The sequence below is a fragment of the Phascolarctos cinereus genome, unplaced genomic scaffold (assembly GCF_003287225.1).
Source record: "Phascolarctos cinereus isolate Bilbo 61053 unplaced genomic scaffold, phaCin_HiC Scaffold_2;HRSCAF=192, whole genome shotgun sequence".
Lineage (NCBI taxonomy): Eukaryota > Metazoa > Chordata > Mammalia > Diprotodontia > Phascolarctidae > Phascolarctos > Phascolarctos cinereus.
The window spans coordinates 258303995-258329079 of record NW_027555625.1 but is presented as its reverse complement, the minus strand read 5'-3'; the positions used below and the strand labels follow the sequence as shown (position 1 = coordinate 258329079).

General features: G+C 40.2%; 1 protein-coding gene across 3 annotated transcripts in view; it reads left to right on the top strand.

Annotated features, from left to right (window-relative positions):
* The window catches only part of SNAPC4 (small nuclear RNA activating complex polypeptide 4), a 52053-nt gene that overhangs the window by 6000 nt on the left and 20968 nt on the right, over positions 1–25085 (top strand). For 2 of the 3 annotated variants that reach the window (XM_020981888.2, XM_020981887.2), the window contains exons 2-18: positions 2042–2194; positions 4695–4735; positions 6400–6561; positions 7740–7865; positions 8634–8712; positions 9192–9273; positions 10774–10878; positions 10973–11045; positions 12622–12786; positions 16588–16735; positions 17018–17124; positions 17672–17766; positions 20305–20399; positions 21180–21259; positions 21756–22211; positions 22600–22692; positions 23531–23777. In XM_020981888.2, the coding sequence (XP_020837547.1) occupies positions 2056–2194; positions 4695–4735; positions 6400–6561; positions 7740–7865; positions 8634–8712; positions 9192–9273; positions 10774–10878; positions 10973–11045; positions 12622–12786; positions 16588–16735; positions 17018–17124; positions 17672–17766; positions 20305–20399; positions 21180–21259; positions 21756–22211; positions 22600–22692; positions 23531–23777 (2293 nt within the window). In that variant the 5' untranslated portion in view covers positions 2042–2055. Of the gene's footprint in view, positions 1–2041; positions 2195–4096; positions 4122–4694; positions 4736–6399; positions 6562–7739; positions 7866–8633; positions 8713–9191; positions 9274–10773; positions 10879–10972; positions 11046–12621; positions 12787–16587; positions 16736–17017; positions 17125–17671; positions 17767–20304; positions 20400–21179; positions 21260–21755; positions 22212–22599; positions 22693–23530; positions 23778–25085 lie in introns of those variants that run through there. The other variant, XM_020981890.1, reaches the window with a different exon arrangement.

Sequence of the window (25085 nt, the reverse complement as noted above, 5' to 3'; positions counted from 1 at the left end):
CTTGGAACTGTGAGGAAAATTTCCTCTCCCCAGCCATTACAAGCTCCACCATGCTAGCGCTCCTCCTTGCCCTAGGACCACCACCCAGAACTGTGACCCAGATCCAAGCATGGGCAAAGCCAGCAAAGAGATCCCTGTAGTCCCCCCCTCTGATCAGCCACTCAATTCCCCTCTCAGTCTGTGGGCTGGAAGCTCAGGAGGCAGTAGCCACCACCCAGGGGACAAAATCAGGGAATGGGGCTGGAACCCCTCCCTTCTCTCTCAGCACCACAGAGGTAGACTTTTCCCACTGACCTTCTAAGTTGTCTTTGGCGTTTGTGGGTTGAGAGGTCTGGAATCCACCACACCTCAGTCCTCTGAGGCCTGCTCCAGGTTCACTGCGGCCTGTGCACCCACGCCGTGCTGCGCTTCTCTGTCAGCCCAGCGTGATATACCTTTCTGATCAACCATCCAAGTTGTATTGGGCTGGAAATTTCCTTCACTCTGTCTTTTTGTGGGTTCTGCTGCTTTAGAATTTGTTTAGAGCCATTTTTTATAGGTATTTGGAGGGGTTTGGGGGAGAGCTCAAGCAAGTCACTGCTTTCTCTGTGCCATTTTTGTGTCAGAACTAATAATGGATTATATTCGATTGATCATTCCTTTTCTAATCCAATTCAATATTTATTAAGTTTCAAATATGTGCCAAGCACTGTGTTAAGTGCTGGGGATATAATAAAAAGGAAGACATTCACTGGGGGGACACAACACACAAAAGGAGGCAGGAAAAGTAGGAAGGAGGACACAATGGAGTTGGTACCCAGCTTGGGGCATCTTGTTGCCTGAAGTTGAAACCAGGCAGAGCAGCAGATAAGAAAGTGGAGTGAGCCCAAAAAGTTTGGTTTCTGCCAACTATAAAGGAAGACTTTGGTAGGAATTTGTTAGAGGGGAAAGGAGGCTTAGAGGGTGGTGGTCTTAGTCAAGGTTTGAGTGGGCAGCATTGTGTTGAGATTAGAAGTAAGAGTTTAATGTGAGAGGAGTAAGTTTGGAGTGGCTCATCTCTGGGCTGGCCACATGATGATTACAACTTTATTATTTTGTTCATTTCACAAGCATTTGGTTTTTTCTTCCTCTTCATCCCCTCCATCTTTTTTTAGACTTAAACTTTTTTTAGAGGAAGAAAAAGAATACTCTCCCAACAAATATGCATACTCAAGCAAAGCCAATTCTCATGTTGCCCATGTCTAAAAATATATGTCTCATTCTACATCTTGAGCCCATCTCTGGGCTCTGGCAGGAGGTGGAGAACAAGCTCATCTTCAGTCCTCTAGAAAATTGTGGTTTGTCGTTGTATTGATCAGTGTTCTCAAGTCTTTCAGATTTGTTTTTCTTTATAAAGTAGTTATTGTCCTCATTCTGCTCACTTTATTTTGAATTAGTCTATATAGGGCTTTCAAAACTATCCATTTCATCTTCATGGCACCATAATATTCCATTACATTCATATGCCATAATTTGTTTAGCCATTCTTCAGCTGATGGGAACCCCTTTATTTCCAGTTTTTACTCCTAAAAAAAAATGAGCTACTATAAATATTTTTTATAGACGTGAGTATTTTTCTTTCGTTGATCTCTTTGATCTCTTACTAAGCCTACTAGTTGTATCACTGGGTCAAATGTGCCCGTGCATATTGAACACATAGTTCCAAACTGCTGGTTGGACCAGTTCAAAACTAAACAGCGCATTAGTGGGCTGCAATTTTCAAAGACTATCTGCTCTCACAGAGGGGTTGTGATCTGTGTGGCTGGAGGGAATACCCACACTGATGAAATCAGTAAGTCCTTGAAGTATTGAATTAAGTTCAAAGTAGACAGGGACCACATTGTTACAATTTGTTGGTAATGGTGTTATACTACATTAATTTTAATTTTTTTTTATGAAAGATAATGGAGAGTCATTGTTAAAGTAAAGTTGTCCCATCTAAAAATATATTTTAGCCACATTCATCTCAGATTAAGAAATTAATTTGACTTTGTGTTAATATTAATGTCTATTATATTTTTAGGGCAGGCCAAAGTTATGTCAGACATGGATTTAGACGCAGAAAGAGAGAAGATCACAAAACAAATCAAGAATCTAGAAAGGATTTTGGATCCTAACATTGCAACAATTGAAGTCGTTGTCTCCGATTCGAATCTTGATTCTAATTCAGAAGGAGGTGAGTTTATATCTGACTTTCTTTTTGTCATAGATTATCTGTTGTCGTACAGTGGTTTTGGTTATGTTGGACCCCTATTTGGGTTTTCTTGGCAAAGATACTGGAGTCCTTTGCCGTGTCCTACTCCTGCTCATTTTACAGATGAGGAAACTGAGGCAAATAGGGTTAAATGACTTTGCCCAGGGTCACACAGGTAGTAAGTGTCTGAGGCCAGATTTGAACTCAGGAAGAAGAATCTTCCTGATTCCAGGTTCAACACTCTATCCACTGTGCCACCTAGCTGCCCATCATAGATCATAGGCATATAGATTTAGAATTCTGAAGAACCTTAAAGACTATCTCTGCCAATCTATAGTCCACACTGATACACTCCTTCAAGGTACAAAGTTGAGGGCTTCCTTTGGGCTTTCAGATAAGTCTATCTTTATGATTACTTTTGGGCAGATTGCTTTTAAACTATGATTGTGTAGCTTTGGATCCTTTTTTACTTAAAAAAAAATGACATGCTTTGGCTAAAATGACCTTGATAACAACACCATATTTCAAGATTCAGATGTTTTCAAATTTAGTAGCTGTTTCTATTTACTGTGACCACATCCTTTAACCAAGGGGGGAGAAAGGAAAGACAAACTGTTCCTCTTTCCTTAGGAGTGAGATTATTGATCATTGCTGCTTGCATCTAGAAGGCTTTAGGGCTTGAACCTAGGTGCATAGTTAATAAGGTAGTTCTGTGCCTAAGCTGTCTTCACTGAGCAGGTCCCTTAACCTTAAAGGATAATAGAAAATCATGTAGGTTTTGCATGTCAGGTAGCCTGTGTATTGAGTGCCTGCTGTGAGCAAACCCTCTTACCACCTGTCACAGGAGTGAGCTCTAAAACATAAGCCCTTTGCTGATTCCAGAAGTTTGTAATTTGATTCACCATGTGCGAAACCTAGGTTGTATAGTGGATCGAATGTTAGACTTGGGAGTCAGGAAGACCTGAGTTCAAATCCTGCCTCAAGTGCTTAGTAACTGTGACCTCGGACAAATTGTTCACTTAATGTTCCTTGGCCTCAGTTTCCTCCTCTGTAAAATTGGAATAATAATAGCACTTACTTCATGGGGTTGTTGTGAGGATCAAATGAGATAACATGAGTAAAAGTGCTTCGCAAACTTTAAAGTACTATATAGATAAATGCCAGCTCATTCTCACTATCAGACGTATCTAGTCAGTTGCTAAATCTTGTCATTTCTCTGCACAACATCCCTTGACTATGTCCCTTTCTTTGTACTCGAAAGCTACTGCTTTAATTCAGACCCTTATCACCTCATGCCTGGACTATGACAGCGGTCTTCTTGTTTCCTGTGTTCTCCCCTCCAGACTATCACAGCTACCAGAATGGTTTTCTAAAGCGCGAGTCTCCTCATGTCACTCTTTCTACACAGTCGACTCCGGAAGTTCTCGTTTGTTTCTAGGACCAACTGTAAATTCCTGACATTTAAAGCTCTTTACGGCCTGGCTCACACACACACACACACACACACACACACACACACACACTCTCACTCACACTCACTCTACTCCTCGATATGTACTCTGTGATCCAGATATCACTGGCCTCCTAACTACTCTGTACCCATGATGCTTCACTTCCGGTCTCCACACCTTTATACTTACTTTCTTCTGTGCTTAGAATATGTTTCCTCCTTGTCTCTGCCTCTTGGAATCCTGGGTTTCCTTTAAGATTCAGCTTGGGCATCCACTTCATGAATCCTTTCCTGATTTCTTTTTCCTTCTTCCTGCCCAACTACCTGTTAGTATACTCCCCAAACTACTTTGTATTCATTTTGTATATTTTCCCTAAAGGAATGTAAGCTTCTTGAGAACAGGGACTCTTTAACATTTGTGTTTGTATCCCCAGCATTTTACACAGTTCCTGGAATATTGTAAGTGCTTGTTTTACTAATTGCTTGTTAATTGATTGATGAAATTTGTATTTTGTTGTCACTCAGTTGTTTCAGTTCAACTTTCTGAGACCCCATTTTGGGGTATTCTTGGCAAAAATACCAGAGTGGTTTGCCATTTCCTTCTCTAGCTTATTTTACGGATGAGGAAACTATGGCAAAGGGGATTAAGTGACTTGCCCAGGGTCACACAGCTAGTAAGTGTCTGAGGCCAGATTTGAACTTGGGAAGATGAGTCTTCCTGACTCCAGGCTCAGCACTCTATCCACTGTACCACTTAGCTACCCCAAAACTTGTATTAGGTACCTATTATATATAATACAGAGTACTTGCTGGACACTGGGGATTCATAGAATAAATTAGACACATCCCTGCCCTTAATGACTTAACTATGCCTGTGATCATGATGTGATTCTAATATATGTATTAATTTTTTTAAAAATGCATGATTAGAGGGTGTAGAAAAACACCTTATCCAAGTAAGGCATATTACTTTGCAGTATGTCATGTTTTTACTATTCATTCACTTAAATTCTTTACTTGCATTCCTAATAGATTCCCTGGGAGATGATGACTGGGATGAACACGTTCCTATGGTAACCTAACTGTCTTACCCGTTGTCAAATGATGATGTCCTCTGGGTCATTAGAGAGGAAAGAGGCAGAGTGTTCTAGAATCAGCTTGGGCTTGTCAGGAATCTTCAGGGAGGGAGAATTTGTGCAAATGTAAATGCTTTTGAGAGATAGAGATCGTGGGGTGAATGAAATAGGAGAAAGAATCTTCAGATTTCAGTAAGTCTGCATCTTTAAAATACTTGGGACTCCAGTATTTTCCCAGGGTGGCCAGAGTGTCCTATGTCTCACTATAAACACCCATTCATTCCGAAGTGGGCAGTATTTTTCAGCTTCCATGTTTTGGTTATCTCTTGTTCAATTCAATTTATAAAGATGCCATACAACAACTTGCTAAGTTGCTTTTGAGTCCTTTAAAAATTTGGGCAGCATGTGAACTAATTCTAAGTTTGTATCTGGCAACCTGTGGTACAGGTGATAACAAACATGACTTAACCAAAAAATGTAGCTATTGTTTGGCTAGAATGCTACACTAAGGTCTCTGCTTCCAGCCCAATTAAAATTTGGGTTGGTAGACCTGTTAGGGATTCGACTAGGTGACCTTCTGTGATGAGAGTATATTAAAATCTGTTGGAATTCATATTACCACCTGGAATCTACTTTCTAATTTTCCTGCTGGGTGTAGACCCCTGGTTGAAGAAGGCCTTCATGTAGTGAAAGAGCCAGAGCTGGAATTATAAGGAAAGCCTGTTTTGTATGACAGCTACTGGGAAATTAATATGGTGACTTCCTTGGGAGGAGGAAGCATCTTGGAGATGTTCAGATAGAAATTAGGTGGTCACTTGTAAGATACATTATGGAAGGCATTCATGCTTTGGGTGGGGATTGAATTAGATGACATCTGAGATCACTTCCAGTTCTAAGATTCTGTGATTCTTTAAGAGTGGGCTGAAAACATTCAGTATTAGGCATGTCTTAAAGGTACTGCTCTATAAAACAGTTACAGAAAGTATGAAGGAAATTATGATTTTTATAATAATCTATGTGTGTAATGGATATACTAATGGATTAGATTTTTCAGAATCGCGTCTCTTGTGAGTCAGTTACAATTTAGCTTGACAGTGCTCTCATTCTTGTGCCTGTATAGTACCTTAAGTGAAGCAAATCAGGCTGTAGGACGTGTTCCTATCACAGAACTCTGGTCCTGTGGCCCACCAAGAAACAGCCCCCAATGACTTCAGCAGTATTGCCCCTACAGGACTTCAAAATTGTTGCATTGTCTTCCCCTTGGGGGCTTGTCATGGGAAACTGCTCAAGCCCTGGAAATGAGTGTTTGTCATCCACCTTCCCCTCTCCCTTCCCACTTGTGATTTATGCATATAATCTCTGTCTTCACTTCAGCAAGGTGGAATTCTGATCAGGAGAATTTCCAGTTTGCAAATCTGTTCCTCATAACAAAACTAATTAATTAAATGGCTACCTAAATACTGGCACTTTGTCTTTGGCCTGCTGTTTTATCATTCTCAGATTAAAGACTGGCTCAGTAAAATCCTGTTAACAAAAGCAACCACAGGAGGAAAGATAGGGTATTGATTTGATTCAGGAAGAGGAGCTTGTCAGAAGTTAGGACTGTGTTCAGAGGGGGCTATGTTTCATTTTCCTGCACATGATTTTCTGCTTTTAATCAGGAAGAAGAAAGCTGGGCAGAAAGCGATGAAGATGACTCAAAGGACCAAGCCCTTCCCAAAGACCCAGAGACCTGTTTACAGTTGAACATGGTATATCAGGAAGTCCTTCAGGAGAAAATAGCAGAAATTGACTTACTGCTGGCTCAGAATAAAGAACAACAGGTATGGCTGCTGTTGATGGGTGGATATATTCCTGACTTTACAGATAGTTTTAAACCAAGTGAAACCTTCTCCAGTCTTTTCCATACTTACCAGTGCAATTGTATCTGATGGTACCAGTCATGTGGCTTAAAAAAGATCTCTGCATGCCAGTGATGCCCAGCACTGTCCAGTCTCGATCTGTTTCCCAAGCTTCAGTCCTGTATCACCAGTTAATTGTCTATTGGTTTTTTAAACTATATGTGCAAAACAGAACTTATTACCTTTCTGCCCAAACCCACTTATCTTTTAGACTTCCCTGTTTCTGTCAAAGGCATCACCATTCTTCCCTTTCCCCAGTTCATAATCTTGACATTTTCTTTGATTCCTCACATCCAGTCAGGTATCATATCTTGCTATTTCTTCTCCATGACATGTTTCAATTCCCACCCCTTCTCTATACCCATACAGTTACCACCTTCGTTTAGACTCTTATTACCTCTTGTCTAGGTTATTGTAACTGCCTCCTAATTGGTCACCTTGCTTCACGTCTCTCCCTGTTTCAGTTCATCTTCCTCACAACTGCCAAAATGATTTTCTGACCATATTGCTCCCTTGCTCAGTAAATTCCAGTGGCTTCTTATTTCCTCTAGGATCAACTGTAAACTCCTCTATTAAAGCCCTTCACAACTTGGCCTTATGATTATCATACCATTATATCCAGCCTCATTATATCCACTCTGCAGTCCAGCCAAAATGGCTTCTCTGTCCTTCACACTGTTCCATCTCCTGTCTTAATTCCTGGAATGCAGTTCCCTCATTACCACTACCTTGTTGAATTCTCTTCAAAGCGCAGTTCAAGCATCACCTTCTAACTAAGCCTTTTTTATTTATCTCCTCAACTGCTAGTGCTTCCCTCCTTCCCAAACCATCTTGTATTGAGCTACTTTGTATTTATTTGTATTCAGTCTCCTTATATTTATTTGCTGGATGCTTATTTATATAATTGTCATCTCCCCTGTTAGAATGTAAGCTCCTCAAGAGCGGGGATTGTTTCTTTGTATTTGTATCCCCAGTACCTGGCATGGAGTAAATGCTAAATAAATACTGATTGAATTTCATTTAGGTCCCGAGAGCAGTTTTGATTGGTCCCAGTGATTTCATATTAACCACTTTGAGTAATTTCCATCTGTATGTCACAGGAAGAAGTCATGTGGGATCTGGCTGGTTCCAAAACTCCAAAGACCAAAGATGGAAAGAGCCTCCCTTCAAATGTTTTTGTGGGTCATTTTATGAAACCGTACTTCAAGGATAAAGTCACAGGAATTGTGAGTGACTTGTGCTTCTTGTGTGGCTGTGAAAAGAATATAGATTTTATGAATTCTTTCTTTTAGTATCACTATTGTATGTGAATATCCTTTTCATTCATCTCTGTTAATGAGCATGTTGAAATCCAGCGTAACTCTTCATCTCACCTTAAAAATGTTACACATAGGGGCAGCTAGGTGGTGCAGTGGATAGAGCACCGGCCCTGAAGTCAGGAGTACCTGAGTTCAAATCCGGCCTCAGACCAAAACACTTGATACTTGCTAGCTGTGTGACTGACCCTGGGCAAGTCACTTAACCCCTGTTGCCTTAAAAAAAAAAAGTTACACATAAATGTTTTAAGTCACCTTGAAGTAGCCAAGTCTTCCTAGTGTTAATGCAACTTTAGAACCTACTGTTTGTGAATGACTTGCCTAGAGCTTGTTTTACCTGGAAAATTCAGTCACAGTGGTGAGTGGATTGTCTGGAGTTTGGGAATTTTGGTAACAAGGAGTCAGTATTTTCATAAAAAAACAACCGTAACTTAGTTGGGCTATGTGGGGATGGTTTATCTAATCCAGACCAAATGCTCTGTGTTACTTAGGTGGGACTAAATAATGGAGGCACCGCCAATGGCTAGGGAAAGTTAAACTGTATGTTTGCTTTTAAGAAAAGCAGTTCTCTCCTATGACATTCCAAATGAAGGGAAACCGACCATTAGCTTGGGATCCTGAGATGTGCCTGTGTTGACTCCTTGGGTTAGTCCTGACCTACACTCTATTTTCCAACAGGGACCTCCAGCCAATGAAGATACTCGGGAAAAGGCAACACAGGGCATCAAGTCTTTTGAAGAACTGATTGTGACCAAATGTAAGAGCTTGGGGTTACTTGGGGACTGAACTATGCTTAACTTACTTTCACCAATAGACCAGTACTGCTAGTTCTCTTCCCTGAAGTTTTTCTTTGGAGCGTTGGCTCAAGCTGATAGGTGCTGTAACCGTCACAGGAGACCGCTGCAGTTGTTGACGTACTTCTGCTTGTAGCTGTGCAGGCGCTGTTAGCCCAGTTGCATTTTTGTTGCTCTGTTCAGTTGTTTTCAGACATGTCCAGCTCTTCAGACCCTCATTTGGAGTTTTCTTGGCAAAGGTGTTGGAGTGGTTATTTTCATCTAGTCTCTTCCTGCTTTGGTGAGGACGATTTATGCTTCAAGAAAAGCATGATTTTGTTGAGACTGGCCTAATGCTATAAATAGTAAGAGCTGGGATGGGACCTCCTCATCTATCCCTCATCAGCTCACATTTTCCAAAGTCATTGCCCAAATATATAATACTTGGTTTTTTTTTCCCCAGGGAAAACTTGGGAAAAGACTTTACTTAGGAAGTCAGTGATGAGTGACCACCTGCAACGTTTGCTCCAACCCAAATTGTTAAAGTAAGATGTTTATGTGTTTGTTTAGTTTCCAGCCAATATTGGATTACCTAGTCTAATTTACCTTATCTCTTCCCTTTGCTGGTCTCTAAAGGACACAAGGGAATTTGTGATTCATCTGATTCTTACTTCTTGTCCCATAGTGGTTTTGGATGACTTGATATAACTAATCTTTTGAAGAAATATTTGTGATCAGTGTAAATATGGGAAATTAGTTAAGTGTTAGATAAGTGTAGTGCTTGGGAAAAGAGAAAAATCTCATGTGTCACACCATAAACTCATACTCTATAAAGGCCGTGTTTTTAACTAGCTGGGATGACTAGCTTGATGCTTTGGTCCTGTGCACACAGACCTAGCCAACTATTAAAGACTATATGTTCTGGAGCATTCGAACAATTGTTAGAGGTGTCGAATTTTACTCTGTGCACTGCTATTTATTCAGCGTTTGGGATCAGAAAAATGAAATGATGAATGGATGTCTTTTCAGTCTAGTTTGGAAATTGGAGTCCAAGCTAGAAGACTGACATCCTACCTTCATTACACCTAAGATCTAATTTATGTCTCCTGTCAGTTAGTTCTTGTGACTTAGAAGAGTCAAACGTTAACTGTTGAAATATGGTAATGGAGAGAACTTAGTTCTGGCATCTCTTATTTGTTTTGAATTGAAAATTATAGTTTACTTCAGCAAGCAGCTGCAGATTTTCAAAAAGTAGCCTTCTCACTACTCTGTCCTAGAAGGATTTTATGACCTTGTTTAATCATTGGGACACAGAGGCTAGTGGTTGTAGGAGACACCATTCCTGCTCCACGTGTGTGTTAGACTAGATTAGTGATTCTCAGACTTTTTGGTCTTAGGACCCTTTAGTCTTTTTAAAAATATTGGCCCCAAAAAGCTTTCATTTATGTGTTTTATCTTTCGTAGCTACCATATTAGAAATTAAAACTCACAAATTTTAAAAATAGTTAATTCATCTAAAAATAACAATAATAAACCCATTACACATTAACATAAATAATTTTTATGTAAAAAAACTGAAGTTTCTGAAACAAAAAATTTAATGAAAAGAATAGTATTGTTTTACATATTTTTGAAAATCTCTAATATTTGGCTTAACAGAAGACAGCTAGATTTAGCATATCTGCTTTTGCATTCAGTCTTTTACAGTGTGTTGTTTTGATTGAAGTATCTGAAGAAAACCTGGCTTCACATTATTACACATGTATTAGAAAAAGGAGGTGTATTTTAATCAGCAAATAGTGTCTTAGTATTACTGTGAAAATAGTTTTGACCTCACAAGCCTCCTGAAAATGTCTTGGGGACCATACTTTGGGAACAGCTGGACTAGATGATCTGTGAGATCCTTTCCAACTTGGATATCACATGATTCCACAAAGCACCATATGATGGCAAAAAGAAGTAACCTCCACCAGAGAGGTTACAACATAGCTTGCCAACTCTTTCTTTTTAATCCCACTTCATCATCTTGTCTAATCCTTCAACAGGCTTGAATACTTAAATCAAAAACTTGAAAAAGTCAGTAACTCAATGGAGAAGCAGATCTTGGAGAAGCAAATAAAGAACACTGAGAAGGAAATTGAGGACATCAAGTGAGATGAAGCTTTACTGTGCCTTAATTTCTTTACCTGTAAATAGTAATCGATATGCCAGAATTAATAATGTTGCCTTTGTCCCCTGCTATAGTCAGCTGCCAGAAGAGTCTTTGTTGGGAGATAGACTGGATGAGCGAGATTGGGAGAAGATCTCTAACATTAATGTGAGTAGATATGATGTAATTTAAGCCACCCCAGGATAAAAAATAGCATTGTATCATGAGAACTAGGGAAATTTGGCAGTATTGCTATTGGTGGATTCAGACTGTGAAAATATGCTGTCTTATTTGCATATGTGATAGTCCTGACCCAGTGTCACTAGAATATGAGCTTTTAATTTTGTCTTCAGTAATGGGGATGACATCTTCCCTTGCCTAGTGTCTCTCTCTTTTTTAAAAGAAATTATTTTCATTTTGGGGGCAAGTAGGTGGCACAGTGAATAGAGAACCAGCCCTGGAGTCAGAAGGACCTGAATTCAAATCTGGCCTCGGATGCTTGAGGCTTACTAGCTATGTGACCCTAGGCAAGTCATTTAACCCCAATTTCATCACCCCCCCCCAAAAAAAAATCATTTCATATTTCCCTATTACATATAAAAAAAATTTAATGTATTTTTTTTTTGAGTTCCAGATTTTCTCTTTTCCAACCTTCCCTCCTCTTTGAGAAGGCAAATAGTTTGATTTTGATTATACTCTGGTGGAGGTTACTTCTTTTTGCCATCATATGGTGCTTTGTGGAATCATGTGATCTCCAAGTTGGAAAGGACCTCACATTTGAGGTCATGCAAAACATTTTCATATTATTCAGTCATTTTTCAGTCGTGTCCAATTCTTTGGAGAACCCCATTTGGGTTTTTCTTGGCAAAGATACTGGAATGTTTTGCTACTTCCTTCTCTAGCTCATTTTACAGATGAAGAACTGAATGAAACAGGGTTAAGTGACTTGCCCAGGGTCACAGAGCTAGTAACTGTCAGAGGTCAGATTTGAACTCAGGAAGTGAGTATGTATATATATTTTCCCTTTTAGAACCAATTTAGATGTGAGTGAGGTTCAAGCATTGCCTGCATCTTTTCCCTCCCATTTTCCCTTACACTATGTATTTTCCCTTGCACTCTTCCTTGCATGCTTCTTTTGTATGAGGCAATTTTCCCATTCTTTTTCTTCCTTTTCCCTCCAGGGGCATCTCTCTTTCTTTCTTATCCAATTTTTTTCTTACATCATCCCAACATAATTGACTCCTATACCTTCTTTTTATAGAGAATCATTCTAACTGTCCTAATAATGATAAAATTCTTAGAAGATACATGTATCATCTTCCCATATAGAATGGTACACGTTTTAACTGTATTGGGTACCTTATGATTCTCTTTCATATTTACCTTTTTATGCTTTTGAAGGTCAAATTTTCTATTTAGTTCTGGCCTTTTACCTAGTCTCTTTCTTGACCCATAACATACATTTATTAAATAACTATATAGAACCATATTTTCTGTCTGTGTGGTTGGAATGAAACCTGGATTTTTCTCTGTGCTGAACTAAACAACTTATAGTGATTAACTCTACAACAGACACCTGCTTTATTACTGCCATGGAGAAGACTGGGATTGAAGTCCTCTGAAAAACAAAAACCATGTCTATGTTAACCTTCTTTGTATTATTCCAAGTACCATGTGCACAAGTGTTAATGGCATAAAGATTAATTTGGCCATGTTATACAAAGAGTCTTTTGTTTTGGTGCAGTTTGAAGGCAGCCGAAGTGCTGATGAGATTAGGAAATTCTGGCAGAACTGTGAACACCCAAGCATCAATAAGCAAGCATGGGTTGAGGAAGAGACCAAGCGTCTGAAAGAGATTGCGGCAAAATACAATTATTTGGAGTGGCAGAAGATCGCAGCAGAGCTGGGGGTAAGGCGCTTGACATCGTGGTCCTAGCAGACTAGACTGCCATTGTTACTTCTCTGGAGAATTCATAGGGCTAGTCATTAGGGAGAAGGAAGCTTTCTACCATACTGCTGACTTTCTACTGTATTGCTAACTTGCTATGTCTTCCAGGTTGCTAGGACAAGGACCTTCTATTGGAATAGAAAAATATCCCCAAAGATGGTGTAGTCAAAAGAGGTAGTGCATATGTGGGCAGTGCGTATGCTGTTCTCTTCAATATGGGATATGTATAGACCTTCTCCTGCTCTCAGATACTGATGCGGGGCACAAGCCACTTTGCCCTTAGGGAAATTTTATACTCTTTATGCTTTTTCTTAAAGCCAGATGGTTGGTTTTTTTTAATTAAATTTTTTTTTCAATTTACAAAAATAATTTTCTCTTTCTTCCACCCTTCCCATCATTGGGGGGAAAACTCTTAATAACAAAATATTCGTAGTCATGCAAAACAAATTCCCACATTTGCCATGTTCAGTCAGTAAGTAAACTAGCATTTATTAAGCACCTACCGTGTGCCAGACACTGTGCTAAATGCTGGGGATACAAAGAAAGGCCAAAAATTTCTTTTAAAAAATATCCAATATAAATATATTAAATATTTTTTTAAATGTCTCATTCTACACCCTGAGTCCATCACCTCTCTGGTGGAAAGTACATAGCATGGTTCGTCATCACTTCTCTAGAATCATGGTCTTTGCATGGTCATTTGTATACTATAATTTATGTAGCTGTTTTCCAGTTGATGGGCATCACCTTAGTTTCTAATTCTTTGTTACTACAAAAAGAGCTACTTGTAAATATTTTTGTAGATCTGGGCCCTTTTCCTCTTTCTTTGATCTCTATGGGGATATACAGTGGTAAGGGTATTCACAGTTTATTTACTACTTGGGCATAATTCCAAATTGTTAAAGCCAGCATTGTGTTTTGAATGTGAGAAATGTCTTCAGCATGCTAGCTAGCCTTCAGTGTTAGATGCTATCCATGCAAGCACAGGGCCATATCAGCTTGGAAAGAATCCTTTGTCTTTGAATGATTTCTATAATGCTGTCTGAGACCAGCCACCCTGCCTTAGTTATTTCTTCTGTTCTTGAAATGCAATGGCCTGGGAAGGAGGAGCTCTCATTCAGTGAGGACAGAAAAAGAGGCAATGGCCTAAAATTGCACCAGGATGATTTAGGTTAAACATTAGGAAGATATTTGTGCTAAGAATTGTGCAGAACACTAAATGCACCATCAGGGAAGGTTATGTTGACTTCCTTACCTTAAAAATTTGTGATCCTCAGGGAATCACTCAATGCAGGGTTAGAGCCATGTGCTGTTCAGAGTCACAGGAAAGAAAGAGCAAATACAAAGACCCAACAGTCCTTTGGTTCCATGAAAGTTATTCTCTTATATAGAAGTTCTCACTTTGGTCACCACAGCTGTGGCCCTTGGGCAAGATGGAGCTTAATATTTGTTATCTGGAGAAGTATATTTTTTAAAATTAAGATGAATGACTCCTGGTTCTATACATTTATAAAATGAAGCAGTTGGAACAATTAACTTCTGTGACTAACCTGAAACAGACCAAATTGCTTGATCTTTTAAAAGCCTTTGCTGAGGGATTGGGGGGAGGCTCATTTCCGCTTTGCAAACTTTCCTTTCCTCTTCTCAGCTCCTTAAATCCCTATTTTCATGAGAAGAGATGGGTTTCTTCTGGGAATCTTTGACTCCAGCAGTTTATGTTTTTACCACTAGAGGGCAGCCCACATATGTGGTTTGATTTAAGGGCAGTTTGGCTGTGGAATATTCAGCTGATGGTTATGAACTGGTAGGTTTAAACTTACTGAGTAGGAGTAATCTTTTTCTCTAGTAGTCAAGGGGTTGTTTACACTTAGAAGTGAAACACTTCCAGGTGGAGGGATTGTATTCATTTCATCTACCGCATTATTTTTCAGTCAGTCAGCAAGCATTTATTAGGCCAAGTCCTGGGAATACAGATATCAACATGAGACAGCTCCTGCCCTCAAGAAGCGTACAGTCTACTGCAGGGATACTACATGGTAACAGATAAGCAAACACAGGAAATAAATACATATTGATTTTGGCAGGGGCTTGGAGGGTGAGACTAATGAGAATCAGTAAGGACTTCTTAAAGGGAGCTGGGGGTTCCTAGAGGTGAAATTGAGAATACATTCCCAGCCTGCAGAGGTACTGATGCTAGAGATGATGGAATGTCGTGTAAAGGAAACAGCAGTTAACAAGTTTGGTGAAAGCATAGAGTACTTGAGAGGCATGGTACTGTGTGGTCAGCCTGGAAGGGTAGAGACGAGCCAGACTGAGGAGGGCTGTAAATGCTAAGCAGAGGAGTTTGTATTAAATATGTGGATATGTACAAGGTTCAAAGTGTTGTTAGATAGTAGGAATTAGTAGAAGGTTGCAGTAGAAAGAATAGTAGCTCAGTATAAAGGAATGGTTTGTTAATTTCTGTTATTCAAAGAACTTAAGAGAATATATTTTCAGTTCTTGACATGGAGTTCTTGAGGAGTACGGAGCAGTGTACCTATAAAAACTGCAACAAACTTACACAAACACATTGTTCTTCTCTGGATTAGGATTGCAAAAAAAAAAAGTAGATGCCAGTAATATCACACATACCTTAAAAAAGTTCTTAAGATCTATACAGAGGTATGTAGGGGCAGAAAAAATGCTTTGCATTGAAGATTTACTCCCTGAAAGGAAAGGCATGCAGAAGTTAGGAAGTAATCAGTTTTAAAGAAGCATCCTTGTATTGACATCTGATGGATATAAATGATTTTTACATTCATTGATCAGGTTTCTTAAAAAAGAAAGTTCATTATAATTGCATTCTGGTGCTCACAGACTACAAAAATGGAAATTACAGCTGAACCAGACAGGCCTAAAGCCAAAAGATAGGATGCAAATAATATACAAAGGGATATCAGACAAATCCTCTTCGGAGGTGCTTATAACTGCTGCATGTTAGACACGAGGGCTGTTACACAAATTAGAAAGTTTGAAAGGGTCATATGACATACATCATGGGCGTCTCATCTCCTGTAGTATTAGCCTAAAAGTGTGAAAGGTTCTCACTCTTTTAATTTGTGGTATGGTAGTGGTCTTTTGTGATCTATTGAATATTAATGTTTTGTCAGAAGTTTCAAAAGTGAACACAGCCAAGGTAGTCGCCACCCTGCTGGTGACGAGCCTGTGCTTGCACTAGTTCTTAGTCTGCTACTAGGAGCGTGCTCAGAGCTTCGTAGAAGCCATCAGACCTCGTGCCCTCTGCTGTCCTGCTTTCAGGAACTCAGAATCGCTTCAACACAAGAAGGAGGCATCAGAGAACTTTTTCCTAGATGCAATTTAAAATATGCTACGTTCTTAAGTGATTTTTTTGTTGGTGTCTCCCTGTGTGCCCTCTCCCCTTCCCCCCCAATTCTCAGGCACAGCATTTTTTCTCCTGGGAATACGTCTCCAGTTTTAAAATGGCAGTCATTGATTAAATATGATTTGATGTATATAAGTTACTGTATGACTTGTCAGGAAGTTGTTGACCATTTTTGTGTAACTGGATCTGGGTAATTGCTATTCCTTTACTTAGTCCTCTCTCCTCATACAACTGCCTTGTCAGTCACACCAAACTTAGTGTTAAGGGCTCTTGAGAATTGGTGCAGGCAGTGTAAGAGGGGGATGCTATATCCTCTTTCCTCTTCGACTCGAAGTGTGGAATCATTTCCTCTTCATTTTCTATTTGGGTTCCTTCAAAAGACCAACCGGAGCGCCTTCCAGTGTCTCCAGATGTACCAACAGTATAACAAAGACTTGAAGCGGAAGGAGTGGACAAAAGAAGAAGACCACATGCTCACACAACTAGTTGAGGAAATGAGAGTTGGAAGCCACATCCCTTATCGGAAAAGTAAGTCTGTTGCTTCTCTTCTCAAGGTAGCATTCTGCTGTTGAATGTCTGTAGTTAGGGGGAGTCTTAAATGTTGCATCTTGACACAGTCTGATGCCTCCTTTATTTGACATAAATTGTTCCTCATGAGTATTGCTCTTTTACTAATGGAGTTTGAATAAATAAATGAAAAGTGTGCGTAAGCGAAAGTTGCATCTTTTCACAAGTCGTGATAATTGCTTTCAGCTGTCACTCTAGAAATATGCTTTTCAGAATTTGTTTCAAAAGATTCTTGATTCCTAGTTGTCTACTACATGGAGGGTAGAGATTCAATGCAGTTGATCTATCGTTGGACCAAGAGCTTAAATCCCAGTTTGAAGAAAGGATTCTGGACTCCGGAAGAAGATGCTGTAAGCTTGCCTGTACCCTGATTCTCTGTTGTCTGTACCCAGCACCTCCTCACGTTTCAGCATACCTGTATGCATTCTGTGCCAGAAAAATTATTTAGGCCAGTATGCTGATTCCATCCGTGATTCCAGGGGCCTTTCTGTGGCAAAGCTGGATTGTCCTCCATAAAGTTACGCTTGGAGTGTCGTGTGAGTCAGAGATGTCAGAAACGTTGCCTGTGGGCTGTATGTAGCTCACAACACACTCGAGTGCAGCCCAAACAGATTAAAGCGTAATTGGGACATATTTAACGAAATAAATAGCAGCACGATAAAACATAGACAATGTTCATGTGTGATTTTGTAAGTCAGTGTGTGCAGGGATTCTGGTATTATGGTTTAGCATTAGAGTTTCTATTTGAGTTTAACACCATTGGTCTGAGTAGTTAATTCTGTCTTTGCTGCTCTTTCTGGCTTTTCCAGCCTCTTCTAAACCACTTTCCATTGATCTGAAAACTGAATATGGGTAAATTGGGAATTTGCTTTTTGATTGATGTATTCCTGTTTTCAGAAATTACTCCAAGCTGTTGCCAAATATGGAGAACGTGATTGGTTTAAAATTAGGGAAGAGGTGCCAGGTAGGAGTGATGCCCAGTGTCGAGATCGGTAAGTTGGACTGAGCTCTGTAGCAAATTCAGTCTGCCTGTTGTTGTTTAATTTAAACCTGTTTCAAGAGATGAGGAAGATTATCCAATGTGAAGCAGAGGGCCTGGGTTTGTTTCTTCGTAGCAAAGTGATTTCTTGTATAGGGTTTTTTTTTCCTTTTTGGCGAGGTGGTCAGTCAGGGTTAAGTGACTTGCCCAGGGTCACACAGCTAGTAAGTGTCAAGTGTCTGAGGCCAGATTGGCAAAGTGATTTCTTGATAATGTTAAGGGAAGATGGCTGCCATTGGAGGCAGAAGGTCATGACGTGAAAAGTTGGTCAGATGGCATTCCTAAAAGTAGCCATTGCTATTTATTTTCATTTAACTTGCCTCCTTGGAACTAGATATAGAGCCTCACCTCAGAACACCAGCCTTCTTGGCTCAACTATGTTTGCTAAGGTCACAGACTGACTGGAGAGGTGACTTAAGAATTCATTTTTTTGATAGAATGATTTTTGGGCAAAGTGTACGGTTCTTAATTGGGCTGAGAACAGTATTTAAAGCTCACTTGGCAGTGTAGTCTCAGCATTGAGCACAATGACCCTAGAACAGCTATCTCCTATGTTTTCCCACATGAGAACTGAGTAATCATGCCTTGCTCTTCCCCTTGTCAGAGCAGATGAGATAATCTATCTGAAACTGCTTCAAGTTTTTCCAAAGGAGTTAACTTTTTAAACCCAAGTTGTTCGTGGTCTTCTTTCCCTTTCATCAGTCTGTAGAAATTTGATGTGACATGCATCCATTCCAGGTTGATTGGCATTACTCTTCATCATCCTGCAATTTGTTCCAAACTAAGCCTGCTTGCTACTCCCTGTGTACAATACTGCATCTTTCATCTTTGAGTTTTTGCATAGGCTGTCCCTACCATACCTGGAATATATTCTTCCTCACTTAGAATCCCTAGATTCCTTCAAAGCTAAGCTCAAATGTTGCCTCTTACAGGAAGCCTGATTTAATCTGTCCCAGTGGCTGGTGCTCGCCTCCTGGTAATTACTTTGTATGTGTTTTACTTAATTCTCTACAAATGTGTTTTCTTCCCCCTCCCACAATAAAATGAATGTAAGCTTCTTGAAGACAGAGATTATTGTATGTTTGTCTTAGTATCTCTGGCTCTAAATGCAATACTTGGCACATAGTAGGTGCTGGGAACTGTTGTCTTGAGACCCCCAGGTGACTCCCCTTCCTTCCTCAATGAGTCTGGTACCTGACTCATAATTTTTCTCTTCTCCCCAGCTCTTGTTCTCATACCTGGGCACTTCATTGTATGTATTGTCTGCCCCTTAAATACTCTCACCACTCAGTTCCTCACCCTATTCACTTTCCGTGATCTCCACCTCACCTCAGCACACATGCAGTGATGGTCATATCCTTGATGTTGCCATCACCCACAAATATGCCATCTCCCTGTTCAAGAATTCCAAAATTTCCTTATCTGACCATAATCTGTGGGCTTTTCATCTCTTCCACTGCCTTACCTTACCAAACCCTACTCTTCATTCACACCCTGACACCTCATTTTTCCCCTAGGCCTTCTCCCCTGCACTAACCACTCTTGCCTCTTTTTCCTGTCTTAACTTAACCCCTTGGTGAATCAGTACAACTCTGTCCTGTCTTCTTTTCTTGAGTCCTTGTTCGCTTATCATATTGAGATTATAGTGCTGAACTCCAGTTTTGCATCTCTAGCTTCTTTTCAGACAAATCAGACAATTCAGACAAATTCAGTAGTCGTCTTAAACTCGACATGTCCAAAACAGAACTCATTATCTTTCTTCCTAACCTTACCCCTCCCCACCTTCCCTATTACATTTGAGGGCAATGCATTCTCCCAGTCTCTTAGACTCACAGCTTAGGGATCATCATAGATTCCTCACTCTCATCCCCCATATCCAAGCTGTTGCCAAGGCCTGAATTTAACCTTTGTAACATCTCTCCGTTATGCCCCCTTCTCTCCTCTTGAAATTGGCAGGTGCTCATCACTTCATGCTTGGACTATTGTAATAGCCTGTTTCAGAGAATAGAATGCAGTTTTTGTCTTGGTCTTATAGATGAATCTCTTTTTAGGCTTCCTATCACAGTTGCTTGTTGTTCTAGTGAATTTTTCTCCTTTTCCCTGAGTTGCGACCTTAAACCCAGCCCCAGAGTTGAATTCCTGACATCATCAAATTTTCTCCCATGCGCTGCTGATCACATGCAGGATGAGAGAATGTAGATGGGTCATTGAAATCTGTTCCCTTTGCTGTGGCAATACTTTTAAAATATTGCTTAGGGTGGGTCAGGAAAGGTAACATCAGGTAGATCTTATTTCCTGGAGTCTAGATTTTTAGTGAAGAAATTATAACTAAGAGTAATGCAATAAAGAGGAATATAGTCCTAAGAGAGAATAAAGGAAGAAAATAGAACTTGTGCTTTTTTAAGATATAACTAGCTTGTAGAAAATGAGGAGCAGGAGCAAACAGCTATCTTAGCTTCTAAAGTGTCCATTATCTGTCTTTTACTTTTAGATATCTAAGAAGATTACATTTTAGCTTAAAGAAAGGAAGGTGGAATGCAAAGGAAGAAGAAAAATTAATTGAATTAATAGAAAAATATGGTGCTGGTAAGTTAGTACTCATGTATTCTCTTTCATTATCTAACAAGTTTGAATTAATTTCCATTTGCATTAAAAGGTCGGAAAAAGTTATAGTAGTGGCACAGCTTTGAATTGAGAAACATATCACAGTCTGCAGCATGTCATCTTTGTCATTTTACATACTACAATTCTCATTTCCTATTAGAGGATGGAGGTTCAAATATTAGGCATGTAATTTCAAATCAATTCAGTTAAATTCAGTGAATTCTGCTTTCTGCAAGCTTTATATTTTTCACTAGGGGATACAGAGATGAACATAGACACAATCCTTGCTCTCCCACCTTATGATCTCCTGAGAAGGTTATCATGGGAAAGAGGTAGGGAATTCTAGATCTGAAAATACTGGTTGCAGCAGGTGTACAGAAACCACTTCGAGGCTACAAATGAAATACATTAGTGATGTAGGGAGTTGTTTTCCTCTCCCTAATTCTGTAATTGCCAGAACTTGGGTGAAAGGTAAAATTGTTAAGGGAGAAGATTCCCCTTCTGTCTCCCAGCAGATTGGTCACTAAATCTGGTCTCTAATTCACTTGAGCTTCTCCAATCAAATTGTTGCACAAATAACTGAAGGAGCATGGCATAGCTGTTCCATAACAGGCTCTAAAATAGCCACTTTCTGATGTTTCAGAAAGCATAAAGCCACTTACCAGAAAGTTAGGCTTCAAGTATAGATTTTTTTTTGCTCTGGTCTGTAAGCCCTGGTCCCTCAAGAAAGATTTTCTGTGTTGTTTTCTTTGATGTCATTAGGTCACTGGGCAAAGATAGCCTCTGAGTTGCCTCATCGGACAGGCTCCCAATGTCTGAGCAAGTGGAAAGCCTTGATTAGGGTAAGGTGTGGGAGTTTTTTGGTTTTTGTTTTTAAACAAATATCTTCCTTTGCCAAGACCTAGGAGCACATCATCTGACAGAGAAGTCTGTTGTCTTTAGAGCTGGAAGGCAACATCTAGGAAGGAATGGTGGAGAGTCTTTAGTCAAGGAGCTTTTCCTTGCAGAGACAAGGCATCTTAACTCTGTTGATTCATAAGCAAAAGAGTCTTTGCCTAAGCCAAAACCCCTTTGAGGTTTTTAGCTTGGCTTCGAGCTGGGATGTGCTGTTGTGTCTCTGCCCGAGCCCCCAAGTAGCATAGCACTGACATTGTTGCTTTGTAAAAGGAGCCTGTCTATCCAGAGCCAATCCTGATGAAGTCTCCTCTGAGGAAATCCTTCACTCCTTGAAGTCTCCTTCTGTTAGAGTCATTTGTAGAATTTACTGTTGTTTCTTAGGAAATGAGGGAGAAATAGAGACCGGACAAAGGTAGAAGCCAACCATTTCCTTCCCCACAGAAAAAGAAGCCCCGAAAACGGCAGAAGTCCAGGAAGAAATACAGCTCCACCTCCTCTAGTAGTAGCAGCAGCAGCAGTGAGGATGCTGAACTGGAGTGGCATAATGACCTGGAGAAGGAGAGAGATGCCGAAGGGGCACCAAAGGCATGCCAGTACACAGTGCCCAGCATAGACATGTGGGTGCCCACAAGACAGAGTCACACTGAGCTGTGGAAAGATCCAAAAAGGGGCTATCCCAGACTCTCCGCTATTTCCCCCTGCCTTTCCAAAGCGTCTGTGTCCTCCAGAGTAGCCTCCAAAGAAGGCAGCAAGACAGTTCCAAATGTAGCCGTGGCGATGAGAAAGGACTCCAACTGGGACAAGAACACTTTGGACCACAGCACTGTCTCTATGGACACAGAGTGCACACATTCAGCTGATGTTGGTCTGGAGAAGCCACAGGAAGGATTAGAAGAGGTAAGCCATTTGACCAGCCTTCAGATGTAGCAGTGTGTACTGTCCAAAACAAGGGATTTCAGTGTGTAGAAGTGAGAAAGGGCTTTTCATATTCCTTGACTGTTACTGACCCTTGAGTTCAGACTCAGTATTTACTGAATCTGATATTCTTCTTGTAGCTTGGTAGAGAATGCAGCCAGTGTGTCCTTCTGGGTATGGAGTACAAACTTCAGAAGTATAATGTAGATTTTATGTACATAATACAGCAGTACCTGGGAAAGTCTTACCTTTCCGGGAAGAAAAAAGTATTCATTGCAATACAGTGAATGAAGGGTTTTTCTACAATTGGTAAATAGAACTAGCTACTGTTTTTTTCTCCTCCTCATGTTCATTTTGCTTTATGGACCAGGCCTCTGCAACTGGAAAGCGTCTCCTAAAAGTTGCCCTGAATGATGTGAAGAAAGTGATAAGGATCAATACCTGTTTGGAATACCAGAAACTGGTAAGGCCCTCAGTGTAGTTTGATTTATTTTACTTTTCCTAAGGACATCCAGTCTTCATATTGCTCAGTTTTGACCAGCTTCACCTTTCTTTCTAGTCATAACCATGACAAAGAATATACAACCTATGTTGGCTTTGTTGCTTTGCCTCCATTTGAGTGTCCTTTAAAGACTCTCTTCCATTTTGGATCTAATCTGTGCTTGGACAGATTTTTTCCCAGGGGTTTCCCATTTGTATAAGAAGGGTAGAGTAGGCAATAAGAACACTTTATGATATAATAGGGAAAGGGATGAGGAGAGCAGGAATTGGGAGTGAAAGGTGTCTTTTGGAGAACAAACACCACCATCATCACTTGGGTCTAGAGGCATGTGTTCTACCACAGGCTACTATCTCTCCTCCAACCCCAGCATTTCTCGTCAATACCATTCTCTTTGTTCTGGCCAGGTCTCTGTTTCTGGAATCTGAGAGTAGATGGCTACAGGGTAGGTGTCTGCTGACCAAATTGGGGGTGGCCAGAGTAAAGTGGGAACCAACTCCCTGCCTGACTCTCCTGACTTTGACTCAAGTTCATGTTTGGAACTTACCCCAGATAAAAGAATCACACAGGAAGTTTGGGGGAAATGTCTTATATTGTATGTGTTCAAACAGTATTTCCAAGGAGCACTGTGGTATTTTAAGATAAGCCTAAGATACATCCATTCTGGGTCTAACATGCTATGATGAGAAACACATCAGCGTTCTAATAATTTCTTGTTGTTTGCATTACCCATTAAAATAGCAGTGATTGAGTGGGAAAAAAAAAAGATAAGCCTAAGAACCCCTCCCTCCCTGCTTTGTAGAAAGAGAGGCTGAAGAAGACCCATCTGTTCACCTCATCTCTGGTATCCAAAATTGACGGTGGAATGGCCATCGAAAAAGTGGTGCAGGTATGGCACAAAACTTTTCTGAATAGGCAGCGGCAACAGAAGATTGGCATACAGAGGAAGAGGCTGGACCGCAAGCTCTTGATGGCTGTGACTCCCTGGGTGGGTGATGTCATCATTCCTTGTTGGAGTTCCAGGAAGGCTGTAACAGTGCGGACTCGAGGTACCACATAGGGGTAAGGGAGCAGGGGTCAGTGAGGGGTTTCCTTTTCTAGGCCTAGATGGAGTCAAATGGTATATGTCTTTTGGACTGGTGCTTACAGAAATCACAGGATTAGTGAATTAGGTGATCTGAGAAGATAACCATTTTTAAGAGAATACACATTTTTCTGACGTTCCAGAATATGTTTTAAGAAAATTGAAATTTTTGGGGAAAGCCCCAAAACATAAAAGAGGAAAAAGCAAATTAAGTTCCTGGATGACCGGAGTAGTGAATATGCATGAAATCATATCATGTGCAGAATGTTTTTAGGGTCATGGGATTTGGAGTGGGGATGGGGAGTGGGAGTGGAGGGAATGACATAGAGAATTTCTAGCATAGAGGTTCTCTGAATTTGGTCCCCAAATCCTTTTCAGGGGTTCCACGAGGCCAAAACTATTTTCATAATAATACTAAGATATTTTCATTGCTAATACAATAAATATTTATAGCTATAACCCACATAAACGCAGAGTTTTGGGGGAGGGGACGTGTGCTCAGTTTTTAAGAGTGAAAGGGTCCTGAGACCCAAAAATTTGAGAACTGCTAATCTAGTCCAATCTCTTCATTTTAGAGCTAGGGAAGTGAATCCTAGAGATGTTAAGGGACTGACCTAACATAAAACAGCTAGTAAGTAAGTGAAATTGGACATGTTTAGACTGAAGGAGAGGAAAATTGTATGATGCTGTAGAAGATACTTAATAGTTGCCTTTAAAATTTTGAAGAACTGTCACATGGAAGACAGGCTAGTTTCAGAGAACAGAATGGGACTGGTGGGTAGAAGACCCAGGGAAGCAGATTTTAGTTCAATATAAGGAAGAAACTTAATGTCCAAAAATGGAGCAAACTCCCTTGTGAAGTAACTAGTGTGAAGTAGACATTCCAGTCACTAGAAGGGTTGAAACAAAGAGTAGCTAAACCAGTTAGAGGTATGTTCATACAGAGTGTATTCTGACACTAGGTGGGAGGCTGAACTTAATGGCTTCTAAGGGATCCTCACACTAAAAGACTGGTTCTTTGTGCATCCTATTTCACTGGAATGGGAACTTAGAGAAGACAGTATGGTCTTTCAAATATTTGAATATCCTCATTGGCTCTAAAGCCTGTGATCCTATTCTGCACTGTGTACATGCCTGAAAGAATAAAAGAAGAAACATTTAGTAACCACTGAGGTTTAAGTAGAAAAGCAAGATAGTCACTCATGGACATTCTGATTGGGCCAGGACGGGGACACAGCAAACAAATGAAGCTTCAGCTGCCAGTCTGGTAGAA